General features: G+C 33.7%; 1 protein-coding gene across 3 annotated transcripts in view; it reads right to left on the bottom strand.

The window, feature by feature from the left end:
• Positions 1 to 18,786, bottom strand: part of RSPO2 (R-spondin 2) — a 249,239-nt gene that overhangs the window by 115,062 nt on the left and 115,391 nt on the right. For 2 of the 3 annotated variants that reach the window (XM_074267076.1, XM_074267083.1), the window contains exon 4: positions 13,101 to 13,289. In XM_074267076.1, coding sequence (XP_074123177.1) covers positions 13,101 to 13,289 — 189 coding nt within the window. Of the gene's footprint in view, positions 1 to 13,100; positions 13,290 to 17,197; positions 17,218 to 18,786 lie in introns of those variants that run through there. The other variant, XM_074267069.1, reaches the window with a different exon arrangement.

The following is an 18,786-nucleotide window of genomic DNA, read 5'->3' as shown; positions in this document are numbered from 1 at the left end:
TTGTTTTAATATTTCTTCTTATCTTACATCTTCTATTTGTTTTTTTTTTAATTTTCAGAACTTTGTTATGTGGGCAAGATGTTCTATCTCTTGTCAAGCCAATTCCCTTTCTAATTATTTCTCATTTCTTTTTCATTTTTCCCCTCAAGTGCTCCTATTTCATTTAGGTATAGAAAAATTAAAGTTCTTTTGCACTCTTGCTTTTATTTCAAGAATTCTACTTGTGTTTGTGTCCCTTTATCACTTCCAATAACTCTACTTGTGTTTATACGCACATTGTATTTTTCTCTGAAGCATTGCTTAAGGTGATTTGAAGTCATAATTTTTTCTGTGTATGTCTTAAGAGTCTCTTACACCATAGTAATTCAATGTCATGGGGTCCTTATTTTGTTTGCCCATTATTGCATCCTGCTTCCTGATTTCAAACATAATATTAGGATTAGGTTCTATCACATTTCTGGAGGGAAAATATGAGATGTTCCTATTGTTGCTTTCTTGGAATATTAAAGCTTTCAGTGCTCTCAAAGTAGGTTCATCCAAAGAGTCAAGAACTTATTGTTGCTCTCCTGTTTGAACTCTAAAAGTTCCTGATTTGGGTTGAGGTCTGAGCAACAGACTGCTGCCAGTCTCAATCTCTGTCAGCCAGCTAGTAGGCTGTGTTGGCTCAAATTTGTGGAATTATAGAATCTCATTTGATCTGAGGTTCCTGTCTTGGTTATTTTGCTGTAGGCTAAGCTAGACATTGGAAGTGAGACTCTGCTCTGGTTTGAAGACTGCCCTGCTGCTGCTAGCTTCTGACTTAATTTCTTTTTAAATAAACCATCCAGAGTCTCTCTATCCTTTGTGTAGGTTCCTCTTTCACTTAACAGTGGATCTGTGACCCAGTACTGGATAATGGGTGATAAAACTGCCATTGACACTTGTCTTCATTGAAATGTCTTTGTATGGGATTGCTTTTTTCTCATATTTTGATGCACAGACTCTCCCTGGTACTATAGTACTCCTTATGCAGTGACATGTTGTTCTGATCCTATCTGCAAACCTGTCCTCCTGTGCCAAGTTGAGCTGGACAAATGCTTCACTATAATATTTTCTGGATTTCCCCTTCAGGATTTGTTATGATGCAGTTTCTATATTTGTTTAGAGGAGGTAGTGATGTAATTGTTATTGGGTTTTTTGGGGGGAGAGGGGAGTAGAAGCCTACTTCACTAATTTTCACAACTTTGCCATCTTGTCTCTGCTTTTCATACCCCTTTTTTAAAATAATAAGAATATAACTACTGTACTGATAGATCAGGAATGTTTTATGTTCAAAGATTGAAGCAATTTACCAAAAGAAAAAAAAAAGTCTCTAAAACATCCATTTTGAACAGGACAGTAAGCTATAAATTGGATCCAGGGCTATATGATTCCTAAACTCAGGGGCAGCTAGGTGGCACAGTGGATAGAACACTAGCCCTGAAGTCAGGAGGACCTGAGTTCAAATGTGATCTTAGGCACTTAATGCTTCCTGTGTGATCCTGGGCAAGTCACTTAACCCCAATTGCCTCAGCAAAAACAAATAGATAGATAGATAGATAGATAGATAGATAGATAGATAGATAGATAGATAGATAGATAGATGGATGGTAGGAGGGGCAACTAGTTGGTATAGTGGATAAAGCACCAGCCTTGAAGTCAGGAGGTCCTACATTTAAATGTGGCCACAGACACTTAATACTTCCTGGCTGTGTGACCCTAGGCAAGTCACTTAACCCCAACTGCCTCAGCAAAAAAACTCAAATTCTTGCTTTGCCACTTGCTCTCAATCGAGAATATGCAAATCACTTCACTCCTCAAGGCCTCAATTTTCTCTAGAAAATATGGAATTAAACTGCAAGGTCTCCAAGATCCTTTTCATTCCAAATCTGTGACCCTAATGCAACACAACATTTAGATGGATTCAAATATGGTTCAGTGTCTGTCCCCAGGAATAGCCTTTAAGGAACATAAGCAGCATTGTGTTAGAGATGGCTGGGATCATGTGCAAGTTTGTGGGAGCAGACAGTTTATATTTTCAGTGTATTTCCCTATTGTGAACTGGAAGAGGCTACCGATCAAGGCTGGATTTGTTGTTCTGTTGAATTATCTACAATGAAGAAAGCGATGGAGATGTGTGTAATGGAGATTAAACTTAAAAGTATATGCCGCCACAAAAATGATAACTATTAATAATAATATTATTCATTGTTAAGTCTATTGGTCTTTTCTAAATCTCCTTTTTGATCTCACTGAAAATTTCTCCTAAATACTTTGAGCACCATCTCCTGGATTTTCTGCTTCATTATCCTTTGACACGTTTGACCACAATTTGGTCTCTTTTGTTCTCCTACAACTCTATCATGGCTTACTAACTATGAGTCTATTCCCAAGACTCTTTCCTGAACCCTCTCTTTTTTTCTTTATACTCTCACACTTTGTAAGTTTAGTTCCCCTGGATTAAATTATCAATCTGACTTCTTTCTCTTCATTCAGTATTTTTAAGAAGCAACTAGATGACTTATCAGATGTCATACATTGTCCTATTCTCCAACAACTATATAGTAAAATTCAAAATTCAATATAAAACACTGTTTTACTTTATTCTGATTGTTTAATAATTCTTTAAAGTGTAGCTGTCTTGTCTTCTCAAGGAGAATGAAAGTTCATTTTTACATAGTAAAGCTATCATACACTTCTGCTGTCTCTCCCCACTTGTACCTTGACAGACATATACCTACCAATTAATAGAGAAATTTGTTGTTATCATTTTGTTCTAAATCTGTGATTTGACTGATTATCTTCCTCAGTTCCCTCCAATTCAGATCAACCAGCACCCCATATCAGCTATTTTTAAGAGTTACTTTGGGCACCAAAGTATTAAAAGATTGATTTATGGTAAAAAAAAAAAAAAAAAAAAAAAAAAAAGTCACAAGCAAGACAAACTCAGAATCCTCCTGAATCCAAGGCCATCTACTATTCTCTACTACATTTCAGTAAAAAGAACTGATACCCAATAACTTATTTATTTTACCAAAATAATATATCTAAGCTATTACAAGTCTTTCAACATGCTTCACAGAATTATAGAATATCCTAGTGGGAGAAAACCTCACACTCAATAACTAATCAAACTTTGAAGACCTTCAATATAGCTCATTCTAATTTATAACATGCAACAAAAACATTTTATACAGTTCCTTCATCAGTCAAGAAGTTGAGATGTTTGCCCATATTTACTCTTTGGTGAAATATCCACATTTCACCTAAATGGATATTACTTTAAAATTAATAATACAAGCATGCATTTATACAGTATTTTATATACTTTCCTAACAATTATCCTTGATAAATAAGATAATTAATTTTTTTCTATTTTTCAGAAAAAGAAAACTTCAGATATGCTATAACGTGTCTAAGTTTATAGAAATACTTAATCGGAACTTGATTCTTGTAGTCTGACTAGAACACTCTAATTATAACATATTACTTTACCAACAAAAGCTTAGCTAAATTATAAAAGCCAGTAAATCCTGTATCTCTATCTCTAAAAGGATGAGAGTGCCTTTAAAAAATCCTACAAGTTGTGAAAAACGTCACTATTTTTTAAGCCTGGAAAATTGTTATATTGAGATGTACTATCTCCTTCATGGTTAACATTGTCAATAAGTTCAAATCATGTCCTTGTTGGAAATATACAAGCTCCAATAAGCCTTTAACACAAATAATCACATTTCCCTATTATAAAAATGCCCAAAGAACTTGGGCACAAGTCAGATGTCTAGTCCCTCCTAGTTTTAAAATTCTATGACTGAAAATAGCAAAAATAATCAAGCTTAAATAAAAAATACTGCCAAAACAGTTTTCTATGTTGGGCAACAACCTTCTTGAATATTCTTCTGCTTGGTTTTGGTATCAGGTTTAATATCCCTTGATCAATGGCAAAAAGAATATTTTTATTATTCTGATAAGGTAAACTCTTCTCATTTAGCATATTGTTTACATCTTCCTAAAACAATAAATTTAAAGTGCTGCTATTTCCCTCAAAGTTGTTAAGAACAAATTACTAAGAGAGCAAAGGAGATAAATTGAAGAGGGATATTAATAGTAACCAGTCAGTCAACAAACATTAACTACTTACTATGTTCCAAGACCTGTGCTAAGCTCTGGGGATACAAACCAGGACAAAAATATTTATTATTTATACAAAGTTGTTTGCAGTTGTCTCCCCCATTAGAGCTCCTTGAGAGCAAGGATTGATTATTTTACTTTGCAGCTCCAGAACTCAGCACAGCATCTAGCAGAAAAGGAGTTTGATAAATATTTGGTCACTTGAAAAATCCAGTCCTGATGCTCAAAGAGCTCATATTTTAGTGAAAAGCAGCATACAATTAATTATATATCTACAGATATATACTGTGTAAATACAAAGTAACCTCAGAGGAAAGCACTAGAGAGAAACCGAAGAAAGACTCTTATGTAAAATAGAATGTGAGACAAGGCTTGATGGAAGATACAAGGCAAAAGTGAGAAGGAAGAGTACTTCAGACATAGGAGACACTAATGGAAAAGGTGTAATCAGGAAATTGACTGTTATGTGTAGAAAACAGAAAGAGTGCCAGTATTATTGAACTAAAACATACACATAGGGCAGTAAAGTGTAAGGAGCTTGCAAAGGGTGGAGGGTTCGTGTAACAAAAGTCTTCAAAAGACAAATGGAGGAACCTATATTAATCCTAGAGATAAAAAAGGGATCCACTGAAATTTGTTGAGCTGAATAGCAATGTGATCAGATCTGTGGTATAAGATCACTTTGGCAGCTCTGTGAAGAGATGAACTGGAATGGGGAGAGAGGAGAGACAGACAGATAAGCCAGAAGACTATTGAATTAGTATGAATATGATAACGAGGACCTACACCAGGATGGCAACTGTTGAGTAGAGAGGAGACACACACAAGAGATGTGAAGATAGAAATAAGATCTGACAACAGGCTGGGTATGTGAAATAAGTGCAACTGAAGAGTTGAAGAGGATACCAAACTTGCAAGTCCATGTGGCTTGGAAGGATAGTCCTTTCCTTCACAGTAATAGAGAAATTCTGAAGAGGAGAGCGTAAGAGGAAAAAGACAATGAGTTTCTTCTTATATAAAACTACCATTATAAAATTGATAATTTAATAACTAGAGGATAGTCCTACATACATAGGTCATTTCACATATCACCAAGATCTAGGAAACTCATTCCACAACAAACAATGTCTTGCTTTCCATTGCCATTAGAGTCAGAGACTGCCAGAAAGTACTGCTCACAAGCCTTAATTACAACCCAGAATATATTTATCCCATTTGAGACCATGGTATGTATCTTCCCTTAATTCCTTGGTAATAATATATGCTGCATTATTTTAGGCTAGTATAAGAAGTTAACTACTCGGTAGAACTTTTATGCCAATTACTTGGAAAGCCTCAAAAATACAAAGAAAAAAGCAAAAGACTTCCTGCCCTCATGAAATATATTCCTATGGGAGAAAGAATACATACACACATACAAATATAGACACACATACATATAGGCATATACAATAGCCTAAAAGTGTCAAACATTAACAATGCTACTCCACAGATGTGGCCTGAATCAGATTAAATTGTAGTTCCTGATTTTAATGAATGATAGATTAATTAAGAGAAAGAAATATATATGAATATATGTGGTTTTCTAAATCATCCCTGGATCTTCTTGTACATTTTAGCAACTCCCATTTCTACCTGACTTTGATGTACAAAATACATGAAGAGAAGATAAAGTGAGAGAAACGGGAAAATTTTTTTGCACAAGGAAGTGTTTGAATTCAGATTTAAAGGAAATCGGGTATTATAGGAAACAGAGATATAATGGGAAAACAATAGCAGACATGGGGGATAGCCTGAGTGTTTGCACTGATAAAGGAGATGTAAAAATAGAAAATAAATCTGCATGTCTAGAAAATAAAGTAAATGGAAAGGAGTATTTAAGGCACCTGGAAAACAGAAAGATGTCACAGTGCAATGAACCTTGAATGTCATATTAACTGTATATTTCATCTTAGAGATAATAGAAAGATACTTTACTTTTGTGAACTGTGATTGAAGGTATGGGGTAAGGTCTTAAACAATCATATCTATACTATAGGAAACTGACATTGGCAGTTATGGAAAAGATGGATTAGAAGGGGAAAGCAGAAGGCAAAAAACAATTTCAGTATTAGGTAACTGAAACCATGGAAACTAACAAGATCACCAAGTGAGATATATGGACCAAAGAGAAAAAAAGCTTTAGACCAAGCCTTGGGATACAATCAGTTAATAAGTTTAACAAAAGTATAAAAATCTAGGCATGGGAAATGAGAAAGAGGAGTAGACAAGTAGGAGGAGGACTTGTCATGGACGCTCAAAGAACAGAGAATATCCAGGAGAGAGCTGTCAACAGTTTCAAACGTTCCAAAGGAATCAAGAATGATGAGGATTTGAGAAAAGACCATTAAATTTGGCAATTAGAGAACATTATAATTCAAATGAAACTGTTCTGTCCAAAGATATTAAAGTCAGATTGCAGAAGGTTGAGGAATGAGTGTTAGGAAAGGAAGCAGAGACACCAAATGCAGACAGTGGCATGTAAGTAAGAGATAGAAGAGTAACAGAGTACCACCATGCATCTTGCTAATTGACAGGGAATGCTGAAAAACCATGCTAAGGTCCTTGCTTTAATTAACTCGAACAGCCTAATGAGGTAAAATGACAGTGAGTGGCTGGGACAGAGTTCAGAGAATCCAAAATAATATGGAGTAGAAATTAATGGGGAGGTGGGGGAAAAGGGAGGAGAAAAGAACATTTAATTCAATCCTTTTAGTTTATAGATGAAGTTGAACCCTGAAGAGATTAAGCAATTTATTCAAAATTACATGACTGATTGAAGTCTATAATGATCTATTCTTGATTCTGGGAAAAGGTATATTTTAATTTTGAAAAAGGCTAAAGGCTAAGAACAAGCTACCAAGAAGGATCTTTGATTCTAATTTAATATTCAGGATGAACTGAGTTTGGTTTTGCTTGCTTTGTCTTTAAAGACCTTTAAAAATCAAAATATGAAACCATACCTTAAACTTTTTTTCTTTAAAAGGTTCTAAAAAGTCTTCTTTGTTAGTGTCACTTTATAATTAGCTGTTTTAGAGAAATTTACCATTTAAATGGGAGATTTATGATTAAATCAGGGGGCTGGAATAGCAGTTCTCCAGTTAGAAATTGCTAAATCCTATCCATGCCATATTGTTTGCACCAATAGCTGGCAACAGGTTGTATACTCAAAATGAAGCTTGGAGTTGAGAGTTGAATAAGAATCATTTTGCAGACCGAAAACTCTAAGTTTTATAGATATGAATACAACAACTAGAAAACTTTATGTTGCCCAAAGTTAAATAGCTATTAGTGATAGAACTGAAGGTTGGGGTTCAAACCCTGATATCTGAATTCCCAATCAAAATATCATAGGACACTAGAAAATTATCCTTACATATCAATATATTCAAATAATTGTATTAAAAGACCCTACACACAAATAGAAATGTTTCAGTGCATTTCAGATTTAAAGGATTTTTTAAAACATAAAAGACATCAATGGTAGAATGGGAAAAAAACCCGACCACTGGCTTTTAACTGAGAAGCCCCAAGTCCAAATCATGGTTCTGCTTTTTCACAATTCTGTGACATTGAGTCACTTACTCTGAGTCTTATGTTGTTCACATGTAAAATAGATGGAGTTGTACTAAATAGTCACTAAAATCGCTTTCCAGTTCTAAAACCATAGGACTGAAGCATTTATCACAAAGAAAGACTAGGAGTAAGCTAACTCATATAATTCATCTTTGATATCAAATCTGTATTTAGAGATCCCCAGAAATTAGTACTATTTCCCTCATTTAAGTCAAATCTTTCTATGGAAGGTTTCGAAATTGTTTTGCTGACTAAAAAATATACAAGTAACTTCCAAAGAGCTAATTTTTAAACTCCTTACAATTTTAGCAAGTGTATGTGTGTGTGTGTGTGTGTGTGTGTGTGTGTGTGTGTGTGTGTGTGTGAGATGGCTAATGTTCAATTGCCAGCAAATGGCAGAGGTAGCTAAGAGTTTGGGCCATTCATGACCATAAATAAATACTCAGATGTTTAATAAATTCCTGTAGAAGGCTGAGGATTTATAAGCATATTTGAATTTCAACAGGCTTGTATTTCAAACCAAGAAACCAAGCTAAGTCAACACTCCACACAGTGATGCCTCTGATTAACAGTTTAAACTGTTACCTTTAAAAACTAAAGTGTAAATAGAAAGATCATAGGATCATAGATTTAAAGTTGGAAATGAATTTATAGGTTATATGATCCAAACTCCTCATTTTACACATAAAATACAAGTGTCAGGGAATTTGAGTGACTTGTGACACATTTATTATAACATTTGCTAATTTGTCTTTATCCATCCATACATCTCTTCTTTCAAAAGGATTCTTCCCCAATTTTATATCCCTATTTTCTGTGCTATAATAAGAAATGACATTTGCATAGGACTTTAAGATTTATATAGAACGCATTTTGTGTCATTTGATTTTCATAACATTTTCTATAAATGAGGAAACAGAGGCTCAGAAAATTTCCAAGATTTATCTGATGTCATTTACACAGAATAGCAACTGAACCTAGTCTCTGTTGATTCTAAGTTTGCTCTGCCTTCTGACCACATATAGGTAGATAGATAGATTTGAGCTTTCTCACCAGGGCTGCTGGAATTTACAGATTCATATGGACAATGTGTTTCTTTAAGACAGGCTATGACTTACTAAAACATGAATTGAGGTAATCTGTGGAAAATATTTGGTAAAGTTTAAAGTACTTTATACCCATTAGACATTGTTATTACTGTCTGACCACTTCAACTTCTAAGACATCAGGGCAGTTTTCCTTGATAATTTCCTGAAAAATGATGTCTAGACTTTTTTTCATCATGGTTTTCAGGAAGTCCAATAATTTTTAGATTGTCTCTTCTAGATCTATTTTCCAGCTTAGTTGATTTTCTAATGAATTATTTTACATTTTCTTCTATTTTTTTTTTGTTTGTTTGACTGATTCTTGAAGGCTCATTAAGTCATTCACTTTCATTTGTTCAATTCTAATTTTTAGTGAATTATTTTCTTCAGTCAGCTTTTTTTTTTAATTTTGTTCTGCTTTGGCCAATTGAACTTTTAAATGAGGTGTTTTTATTCAGTGCATTTTTTTTCCATTTCCATTTCACAAATTCTGTTTTTTAATGAATTGGTTTCTTTTTCATATCTATTTTGTACATTGTTATATGTTTTTTTCCATTTCATCAAATCTATTTTTAAAGAGTTTTCTTCAGATAATTTCTGTTTTTTCCTTTTTCAAACTCTCTTGCAAAGTTCTCATTTCCTTTCCCCATTTTTCTTCTAACTCTCTTTTAAGATACTTTCTGAATTCTTCCAAGAGAGCCTTTTGAAATGGAGACAAATTGATGTCATCCTTTGGAGTTTCATCTGGAGATGATTTTTCTTTAGGATCCTCAGGGTCTGAGGTCTGTTCTTCTCTTTCTCCATAACAGCTATTTATTTGCTTTTTTTGGTAATTTTTTTTTAAGTATGAGATCTGTTCTTAAGGAAAAGGGGTGATAGACACTTTAAGTTGCCCTGGAGCTGGTGCTGCTGAATGACTTCTGGTGCTGGGTAGGCATAGCCAGGTCCCATGTTTTTCTGGGGTTCAGAGGCTCACTATTTGCCTTTTGTATTTGCTGTGGATATCACATAGTTACTCTACTGATCTAATGGCTTGTAACCATAATAGAGCAGCCTAATGGCCCTGACTCCCTGTGTTGAGTCAGTACTCAGCCACCTCCTACCCTGCCCAATTGAAACAGACCTTTCATGAAGTATCTTTCTGCTGGAAATTTGTTATACTCAAAATATTTGTGGGATCTGTCATGCCAAAACCAGTTCAGAGGCATGATCTGTTCTGGATCTGAAGGACACTAGGAAGAGTTCAGATAAACACATATCTACTCTCCACCATCTTGGCTCTGCCTCACTCAACTTCTGAGTTAATGTAAACATATCTATTCAGTACAGGTAGAATTTCTGTGAAGAACAGCCAATAGATATTAGTATAGAATTTTGATAGTTCAAAGAATCTTTTTCTAGCCATATTATTAATTATTTATTTATAATTATTCCTCTCATATATAACTGGTGACAAAGGTAATACTGATTTAGACTGCATTAATAAAAATGCAATATCCATGGAGATAAGAAGCCTCCTAGACTCCACATAGCTAATTAAGGAAAGATTACCTCTGGCATTCTATAGTTATTTCTGAGCACCACATGTTAAGAAGGATTTTGGAATTTTCAAGGAGGTTCAGAGAACAGGTGAAAGCACAAGGGATGTTTCTCCTGGAACAGTCCTTGGAGGAGATGGAATGAAAGCTGTTTTCAAGCATTTAGAGGAGTGTCACATGCAAAAGAAACTATATTTGTTCTGTTTGTCCCCAAAAACAATATATTTAAATTGAGATTAGAAGGAAGCAGATTTTTGACTCACTCTAAAGGAAAATTTCTTAACAATTAGAGTTGTCAAGTCTTATTAGGAAGTGTTTATTAAAAGTTTAAAGTCAATAGGTTTCCTGAAAGTTTAGTGAATTCTTTGTTACTAGAGGTCTTCTTTAGTTATATTAGGGACAGTGTAGAAAGGATTCATTATTTGAGGAGGCTTGACTTAGCTGATCTTTGAGGACAGGAACCTGACTTGTAGAGGGCAGGAACTCTGAAAAGGTATACTTAAATCTAGGACAGCAGGGTATTTATAGTTTAGTACCTACTCAATGTGAGATAATGGTTCTCTAAGCACATAATGTAATGTAATGATGTAATAAATTTAGTTGGCATATACTTAGGGTAATATGGTGATGTAATCTTCTCCAGTTGCTCATGCTCAGTGTGGTTGTGCATGCTCAATGTGAGGTAGTGATATGATTGTGCTGGAGTATTTAAAGGGAGTCTCAGACTCAGAACACTCTCTCAGAGTGAAGACCCCAGATTCCAAACTCCATCTTTGACCAGCCTTATGGCTCTCCTGCCTCCTTCCTTCACTCTTCCACTAAACCCAAGGATTTGGGCTAATCCTGAGATTCTCCAGAGAGCTAGTCTGGACTTTACACCTTTCAACTTGATAATTCTGTAACTAGTGTCTATAATTATTTTTTTGATTCAAAGAATCTTAAAGACCATTAGCAAATAACTATTATTTTATACATTGGCTTAAAATGGTCTTGCTATAAATCATCCCTCTGCTTGCTCAAGGTGAGCAGATTTACTTCAAGTCAATAGAAAAAAAAAAAAAAAAAAAAAAACTTTGACCTCATTGATTTACTACAAACATTACCACAACAAAAGAGTTAATATCTGCTGATCTGTTTTATAAAGCTGATTCATAAAATCATCACTCTCCTTCCTCTTTTTTTTCTTTCATTAAATAATTTCCAAATAGAGGTTTCATTTTAAGAAGTGTGTGTGAAAACCTTGTTTATGATAAGGTTTTACTGAGGAGGGCCTGCTTATACCCTACTAGAGTTAGGATTTGATTGCTAGTTTCCTAACGAGGTATGTTTTTTCCACTATTCTGTAACTTTCCTCCACTTGTAGAACTGATAAGCAGGAACAAGGAGTATAATATCTTTGTCAAGGAAGAACTCCCCAAAATGGATTACATGCCCAACAAGAGAGCCTTCTATGAAAAACTGTTGAGCTGATTAGTTCAAATTAACAATGTTTCAAAGTATATACTTTCATTGACAAAATTTACATAAAGTGAACTAGATCTTGACATTAATTCATTTTAGGTATTAACAGGATCATTAACCTAGAACTTAATTCTCTACAAATTTAAAGGGCATTGCTTTTTCTATAGTTGCCATTCTCATATAACTTTTTAGTTATAATCATTCCTCAACATCAATCTTTTCTCACACAACTGAAGTCCTCTTTACCTCTTATCTGGACTACTGTAATAACCTCCTAGTTTGTCTTCTAGCCTTAAGTATCTTCCTTCTAAAATTCATCCTTCATATATCTGACAGTTATTTTTTAAAAGCAAAAGTTGAACCATATTATTCTCTCCCCCTTACTCCACAAGTTCTAAATATCAATATTTGATATATTTATATCAATATATCAATTATAATATGTACACAATTATATCAACAATATAAATTATATCAACAAATATGTGATATATTTATGTCAAATATAAATTCCACTGGTATTTAAAGCTCTTCATAATTTGATTTCATTCTGGCTTTCACCCTTCTTACATAGTTACATCTCTATATAATTGACAATTTACTGATACTGGTATAACTGTATGTTGCTCACACACAACATATCACTGTCCAGCCTTCATGGTTTTGCATTGGCTACAGAATAACTAGAATACTTACACTTCCTCATCTATACCTCTTGGAATCCCTAGTCTCCTACAAGATTTAACTCAAGTACTGCATTCTACACAGTCTTTCCTGTACCTACCAATTACTGCTACTTTCTTCTTCAAGTTTATCTTTCATTTTCTTTGTTCTTTGAATGTACATATTTACAGCACATATTGTCTTCCTAGTTGGGATGAAAAGTCTTAAAGGGTAAGAGTTATTTTTCTTTAAACTTCTAGCACCTAATACAATATGTAAAATAAAGTAAATCCTTAATGTCATTTATTGACTGAATTACCACTCTTTTTCTCTTCTTAGAGTGCAAATTGCATCCTTCTTGTGCTAATTTTTGTTTACTACTATTATTCCATTTATTTATTATAAGCATAGTAAAACTTTATCATTCCACAAAGGTTAAAAAAAACCCCACAGATATTATGTTTTGTTATAAATGGTAACTTAAAATATTGATACATTATATCAAGACATATTTAATGATATGCTAATTTAAGATTAATTATTGCTCACATTAAATAGTTAAGAAAGAAACAAGAATTTAAATGCTTACTTGCACATCTGTTCATGTCTGGTGCTCTGTGTCCATAATATCCTGATGGGCATGAATGTAAGCACTCTCCATACTGCCTCATCCCTTCTCTTCGCAGAAAGAAGAATAACTTTTGCTGGCATCTACTGCATCCATTATCCTTTGAACAAGACAAACAACCTTTGCAAATTGGATTTGATACGTAGCTAGCTGCAAAACAAAAACAAAAAGCAAGATGTACCATTCTGAAAAGTTAAGAGTCTTAAGAGGAGGTAGAGATATAGGGAGGTGGGGAAAAGAAGGAATAGGCATTAGGGATGAGATAGAATACCTTGACTCCACAAGTATCAAAAATTTTACATCATAAAATATTCTTTGTAATATACAACAATAAGAATATCAAAGTTAATCTTTTCATAACACCCCACTAGTAACTCAATAAAGGGAGACTAGGAATGATCAAGTTTGACTCATAACATAAGGATAGATGAGGCTAGAATAGTTACATTATAACAAGTAATAAAGATTATAAAGAGGGGCAGCTAGGTGGCGCAGTGGATAGAGCACCAGCCTTGAATTCAGGAGAACTGGAGTTCAAATCTGGTCTCAGACACTTAAGACTTCCTAGCTGTGTGACCCTGGGCAAGTCACTTAACCCCAGCCTCAAAAAAAAAAAAAAAAAAAAAGATTATAAAGAGAAAATTTCCAACTTTACCTTCTTGAAGGTTTGGCTTAAAATTTTCACATTGAACCTAAGAAAAATGAGTATATTTATGTCTCAAGTCCAATGACCACCTTAACTGTTGTTCAGTTATTGCAATCATAAATCCATTTGGGGTTTTCTTGGCAAATATACTGGAAGGGTTTGTCATTTATCTATTCATTTTAAAGATGAGGAAAATTATGCAAACAGGATTAACTGTTAAGCCCAGGGTTACACAGCTAGTAAGTAGGTGAGGTCATATTTGACCTCAGGTCTTCCTGACTCTTAGCCTGGCCCTGCACCATCTACATTCTTAATAGTCACTTTTAAAAACCTCTCAATTACCTTGGGTAATTGTTGTGATATATTCCTCATTGAATTTTAATGATTATCTCCATTTGATCCTGTATATAGCATGTATATAGTTGTCTTTATATTGTCAACCCCATTAGACTATGAGCTTCTTAAAAGTAGGGTCTGCCTTTTACCTTTCTTGATATCCCCATGCTTAGCATAGTGACAAGTATGTGAGATAGGCTTTATAAATCTTTCTCTTCAACATCTCTTGGACCTGTCTCCCTTCTCTGGACTTCATATAGCCAGCATCCTAGTTCAGGCACTCACGTCTCATTTGGGCTACTAAAATATCCTCCTAATTGATATTTTGCTTCCATTCTCTACCATTTTCAATTCATCCTTTTCACATCTAGTCTCAGAGAGAATTTTCAACCACAGTTCTTATTTTGATATTCCCCCTTCTCAAAAAGTTTCTGTGGTTCCCTATCGCTTCTTGAGGAAAATACATACTGCTTTATCTAGTGTTTAAATTCCTTTATAATGTGGCTCCAAACAAAGGTAATTTCACATTCTCCTCACATATTGTACATTCAAGCCAAATTAACTTTCTTGCTGTTCCTCACATGCAACAATTTATCTCCCATCTCCTAACTTTTGTAGAAGCTTTTCTCAATTTCTAGAATATTCTTCTTTCTCTAATCATCTCATAGATTCCATAACTTTATTCAAAGCATGACTCAGTGACTGTTTCCTACAAAAATTCTTTCCCAGTCTTCCCAGTGTTCATGTTCATCTTGCTCCTCATCCTAAATTTGTAGATGTTTTACATATATTTATTTATGCTCTTTGCAGTTGTTCTAAATAGTCTATAAGATTCATGCAAGCAAGAATTTGTGTCTGTATTTCTAGTTACCAGGTATCACCAGTGATTAAAAATCTTTTGTTTATGGAAAGACACCTGGCTTGTTAACTGTTAAGGCTTGAGGACATCTCACTTTATGCCACTGAATTTGATAAGCATGCTATTAATAGCACCTAGGGACAAGAGATTACAGAACAGCAAATAAATTTATTAATCTTAGTGTAATGCCTTTGCCTCATTATGGAACATTGGTAACTTTTAGCTCCTTCAAAGGCCATTCTAGTAAAATACAAACTAGTAATTTTTACCAAGGAGCAAAGGATAAAAGGAGAGTGCCAGCAACAGAATGTATCTGCTGAGCACCAAACTAATTATGTGCAGACAAAAATATAGTTACCAAGAATATGGACAACAGGTGACTTTCTGGCCATAGCAATTCATAAAAACTGTCTGCAAAACTTCTTTATAAGAATTAGCAGATGCATGAGTCATCCCTTTACCAATGAGGTCATGCAAACTTGATGTATGAAAAAGGAGTTTTACACATTTATGCATAGGCACTATTGCACTGCTAATAATGAGAGTTCACATTTATATAATCAAACACATCTCCTCACATTCCTTTAAAAGCAGAGATAATGGCAATAGTGATGATGGCCATTATACAAATAAAGTAAACCAAGTTTCAAGAAAGGTTAAGGAACTTTCCCACAATCATAAAGCATAAGATGATTCAAAATTGGGCACTTCTTGATTTCAAACCTTCAACAGATTATTTAAAAATTTTAAAACCATTAAACTGCTGTTTTATGCTTATATTTTCCCTAATTTAAATTTGCAATGAGAAAAAAAAAACAGTATTATCTTCTCTGAGATCTCTACTAACATCTGGGTGGACTAAGAAAGACCTCCTTGGAAAGATAGAATCTAGATACTGACATTTTTGAGTGGTTTTGAAATCTTTTTTTTTCTGTTGTGTTGATCTCTAGATACTTTAGAAATATTTTGCCATGCTAGGAAATCACTTGAATGCTAAATAAATCAATACAAAAATTCTATTTAGTCTAGATTAAAATTCTCAACCCTAATTACAGGGTTGTTTCAACAGGAAAGTCAAATTCCACATATGCCATTTCTACTAAGAATAACTTTCTCAAAAATCTAACAGTCCCTAGCAAGTGTGAGTAATGCATACAAATTATAAATTTGTCCAAGCAGCCAAAAACTGTTTCATGATAAAAAAGAGAGTTTAAATGTCAAATGCAATAAGACATACTGGAACTGTGCCTTTCTTTCATCCTAGGAGTAATAAATACTCTATCATGCACTGTTATGCAGAATGAAAGAGAATTTCCCTGGCTATGACACTAACTAATCTTACGTTCAACTAGAGATCCTCAAAGTCTCTATCAATATACCTCACATTTCAACTTCAGTTCTGTAAGTTAAAAACAGAATTCTAAAGAATTCACCTATATAGTCACATAATTTAAGAGGAAAATAGAACATTAGTCTCAAGGAATTGAAGCTCAGCCTTAACTGACTTTTAATTCAAATAATTAATCCAAGGACTCTACATCACCACAAATCATATTTCATAGTAAAGAGTAGAAATAATAAGGGGAATAAAGAAGATAACCTTAAGTGAAAATTCTTAGATAATTATAGAGTCCTGTCCTCAGAAACTTCCTAAATTTTCAGACATGCCAATTAAAGAATATAGGTTTCATTTGAGTGAGGGTTAATTTTATCTTTTATTGGTCTTTTTCTTCTTTATTATATTTTAACTAGATACTCATATGAACATTTAGATATGCTTAACTGATTTAGTAATGACACAAAGTTGAGAGGACTTCATAAGCTACAGGATTCAAAACAGAATAAAAAAGAAAACAAAATCAAAAATAATCCAAGCAAATGAAATTTAAACTGAAGTAAATATAAGAAATCTTATGTTGGGTTCAAAAAGTCAATTATATAATAAAATTGAAGAGACATACATATGCAGCAATTCATACATAAAGCACATAGGATCATAGCACAATTTCAATAGGTCATCTTTGTGACATGATACTGCTTTGGCCACTATCTTAGACCATAACAACAGAAACAATGTACTCAGAATAAAGTTGGATATACTTCTATCGCACTCTGCCTTGATTAAGCTACTTCTGAAATACTACATAAAGTTGTGGAGCCACACTGTACTCCCTAGGTATACTCCAAAGAATATGATTATGAGAAAAGCAAGCATACCATAAGATGATTGTGTGAAGTAAAATCTAGTAAATCCAGGCAGGAGAAAGAAAATTGGGGTCATTATGTCAAAGAACATATACTTCCTTTCCTTCATTCCAAAGGGCACACAATGAGAATCAATGAATAGAAGCTGCAGAGAGAAATGCCTTAACTCAATATGTGGAAATAATTCATAATCATTACAAATACCCAAAATAAAACTTGACTACCTGATAAAATTGTGAATCTCTTCACTTTGGGGGAAACCTGTTAGAGATTCAAAAGAGGGCATTTTTGTTTTGGATATAGATAAGATTAAAGGATCTCAAATGACCTTTTCATCTCTAAATGTCTAAGAAACAGTAGAAAACATAGATCCAACTCCAAGATGCCTACTTAGATATTTTTATACCTATGCACATGGATTATCCTCAGGTTCATAATACAATTCTTATAATCAAACCTAACAATGTTACCTTTTCCCAAAACTTTAATTTGATCATGAGGCAAATGTATAATCTATATCTAATTGTTTGGTGTTTCAGAAAAGTAGAGAAGAAAGAGAATTTGCACTTTAAAATAATTGAGAAAAATAAAATATTATTTTTTTAAAATTTCTATCATAAAGGGCATTTATTAATTACCAGATGACTAATTCAAAGGAAATATATCACTCTTGAAATCTGTAGCTTCATATTCCAAGGATCAAATATAATTTGTAGCATAAGACCACACAAAGACATTTGTAGTTTATTTGGCTATCATTTACAAAAGTCCTTCCTCCTACTTTTCCCCAAATCTGCTATTGTATCTATAAATTGTATATGGTGCATTTGGCAGGAAACCTGTATATATGTGCTATATAAAGACCACAAACCAAACTAGGGAGAATTAAAACTTTAAACACTTGGCTAATATCATTTATTTTGTCAGGATCTTAACATCTAGAATATCGCTGTTTATTGCCCTGGGATTGGTTCAACTGTACAGGTGAATAAACAGAGAAGTTAATTTCTTGCTTTGATGATCTCGTTTATTTTGTCTCTTAGTAAGCTTCAACTTCTCCAACCCTGAAACCTGCTGAGACCCAGAATTGCAGCATTCCAACCCAAACAGCTCAAAACCCAGATCCACCCAAAGAGCAAAGCCAAACATATGATTCTGCAACATTTAAATGCCCCCAAAGGAGAAAAACAATTATTTTTAAAGAACACAAGCATATAATTCCTTGAGAAATAAATAAATAGAAATTTAGAAGTTCAGCAGAATAAGTGGAATAGGACCTAATTGATATATCTTTCCACCTTCATAGTTATTAAAGCAAATATTTTATAAACCTTAAAGTGCTATATAAAAGTAAGATTTTTGTTTTAGTAGTAAGGTGTTTTGTTATTGTTATTTTGGTGTATGAATTGTGATTTCATCAGTATGGATAATCTCCAGTGAGGCAACTTCTTTCATCATTATACATATGCAATCATTTGTAACTGATAGATAACCTTAGAGACTGAGTGATTAGTTTATGGACATAGAACTATTATCATGGCAAAATTTAAACCCAGTTTTTTCTGACTGCAAAGTCAACACTCTAACCACTATGTTAGGTT

The sequence above is a fragment of the Sminthopsis crassicaudata genome, chromosome 1 (genome assembly GCF_048593235.1).
Source record: "Sminthopsis crassicaudata isolate SCR6 chromosome 1, ASM4859323v1, whole genome shotgun sequence".
In the NCBI taxonomy this organism is placed as follows: Eukaryota; Metazoa; Chordata; class Mammalia; order Dasyuromorphia; family Dasyuridae; genus Sminthopsis; species Sminthopsis crassicaudata.
This window is presented reverse-complemented; position numbering and strand designations above follow the sequence as displayed.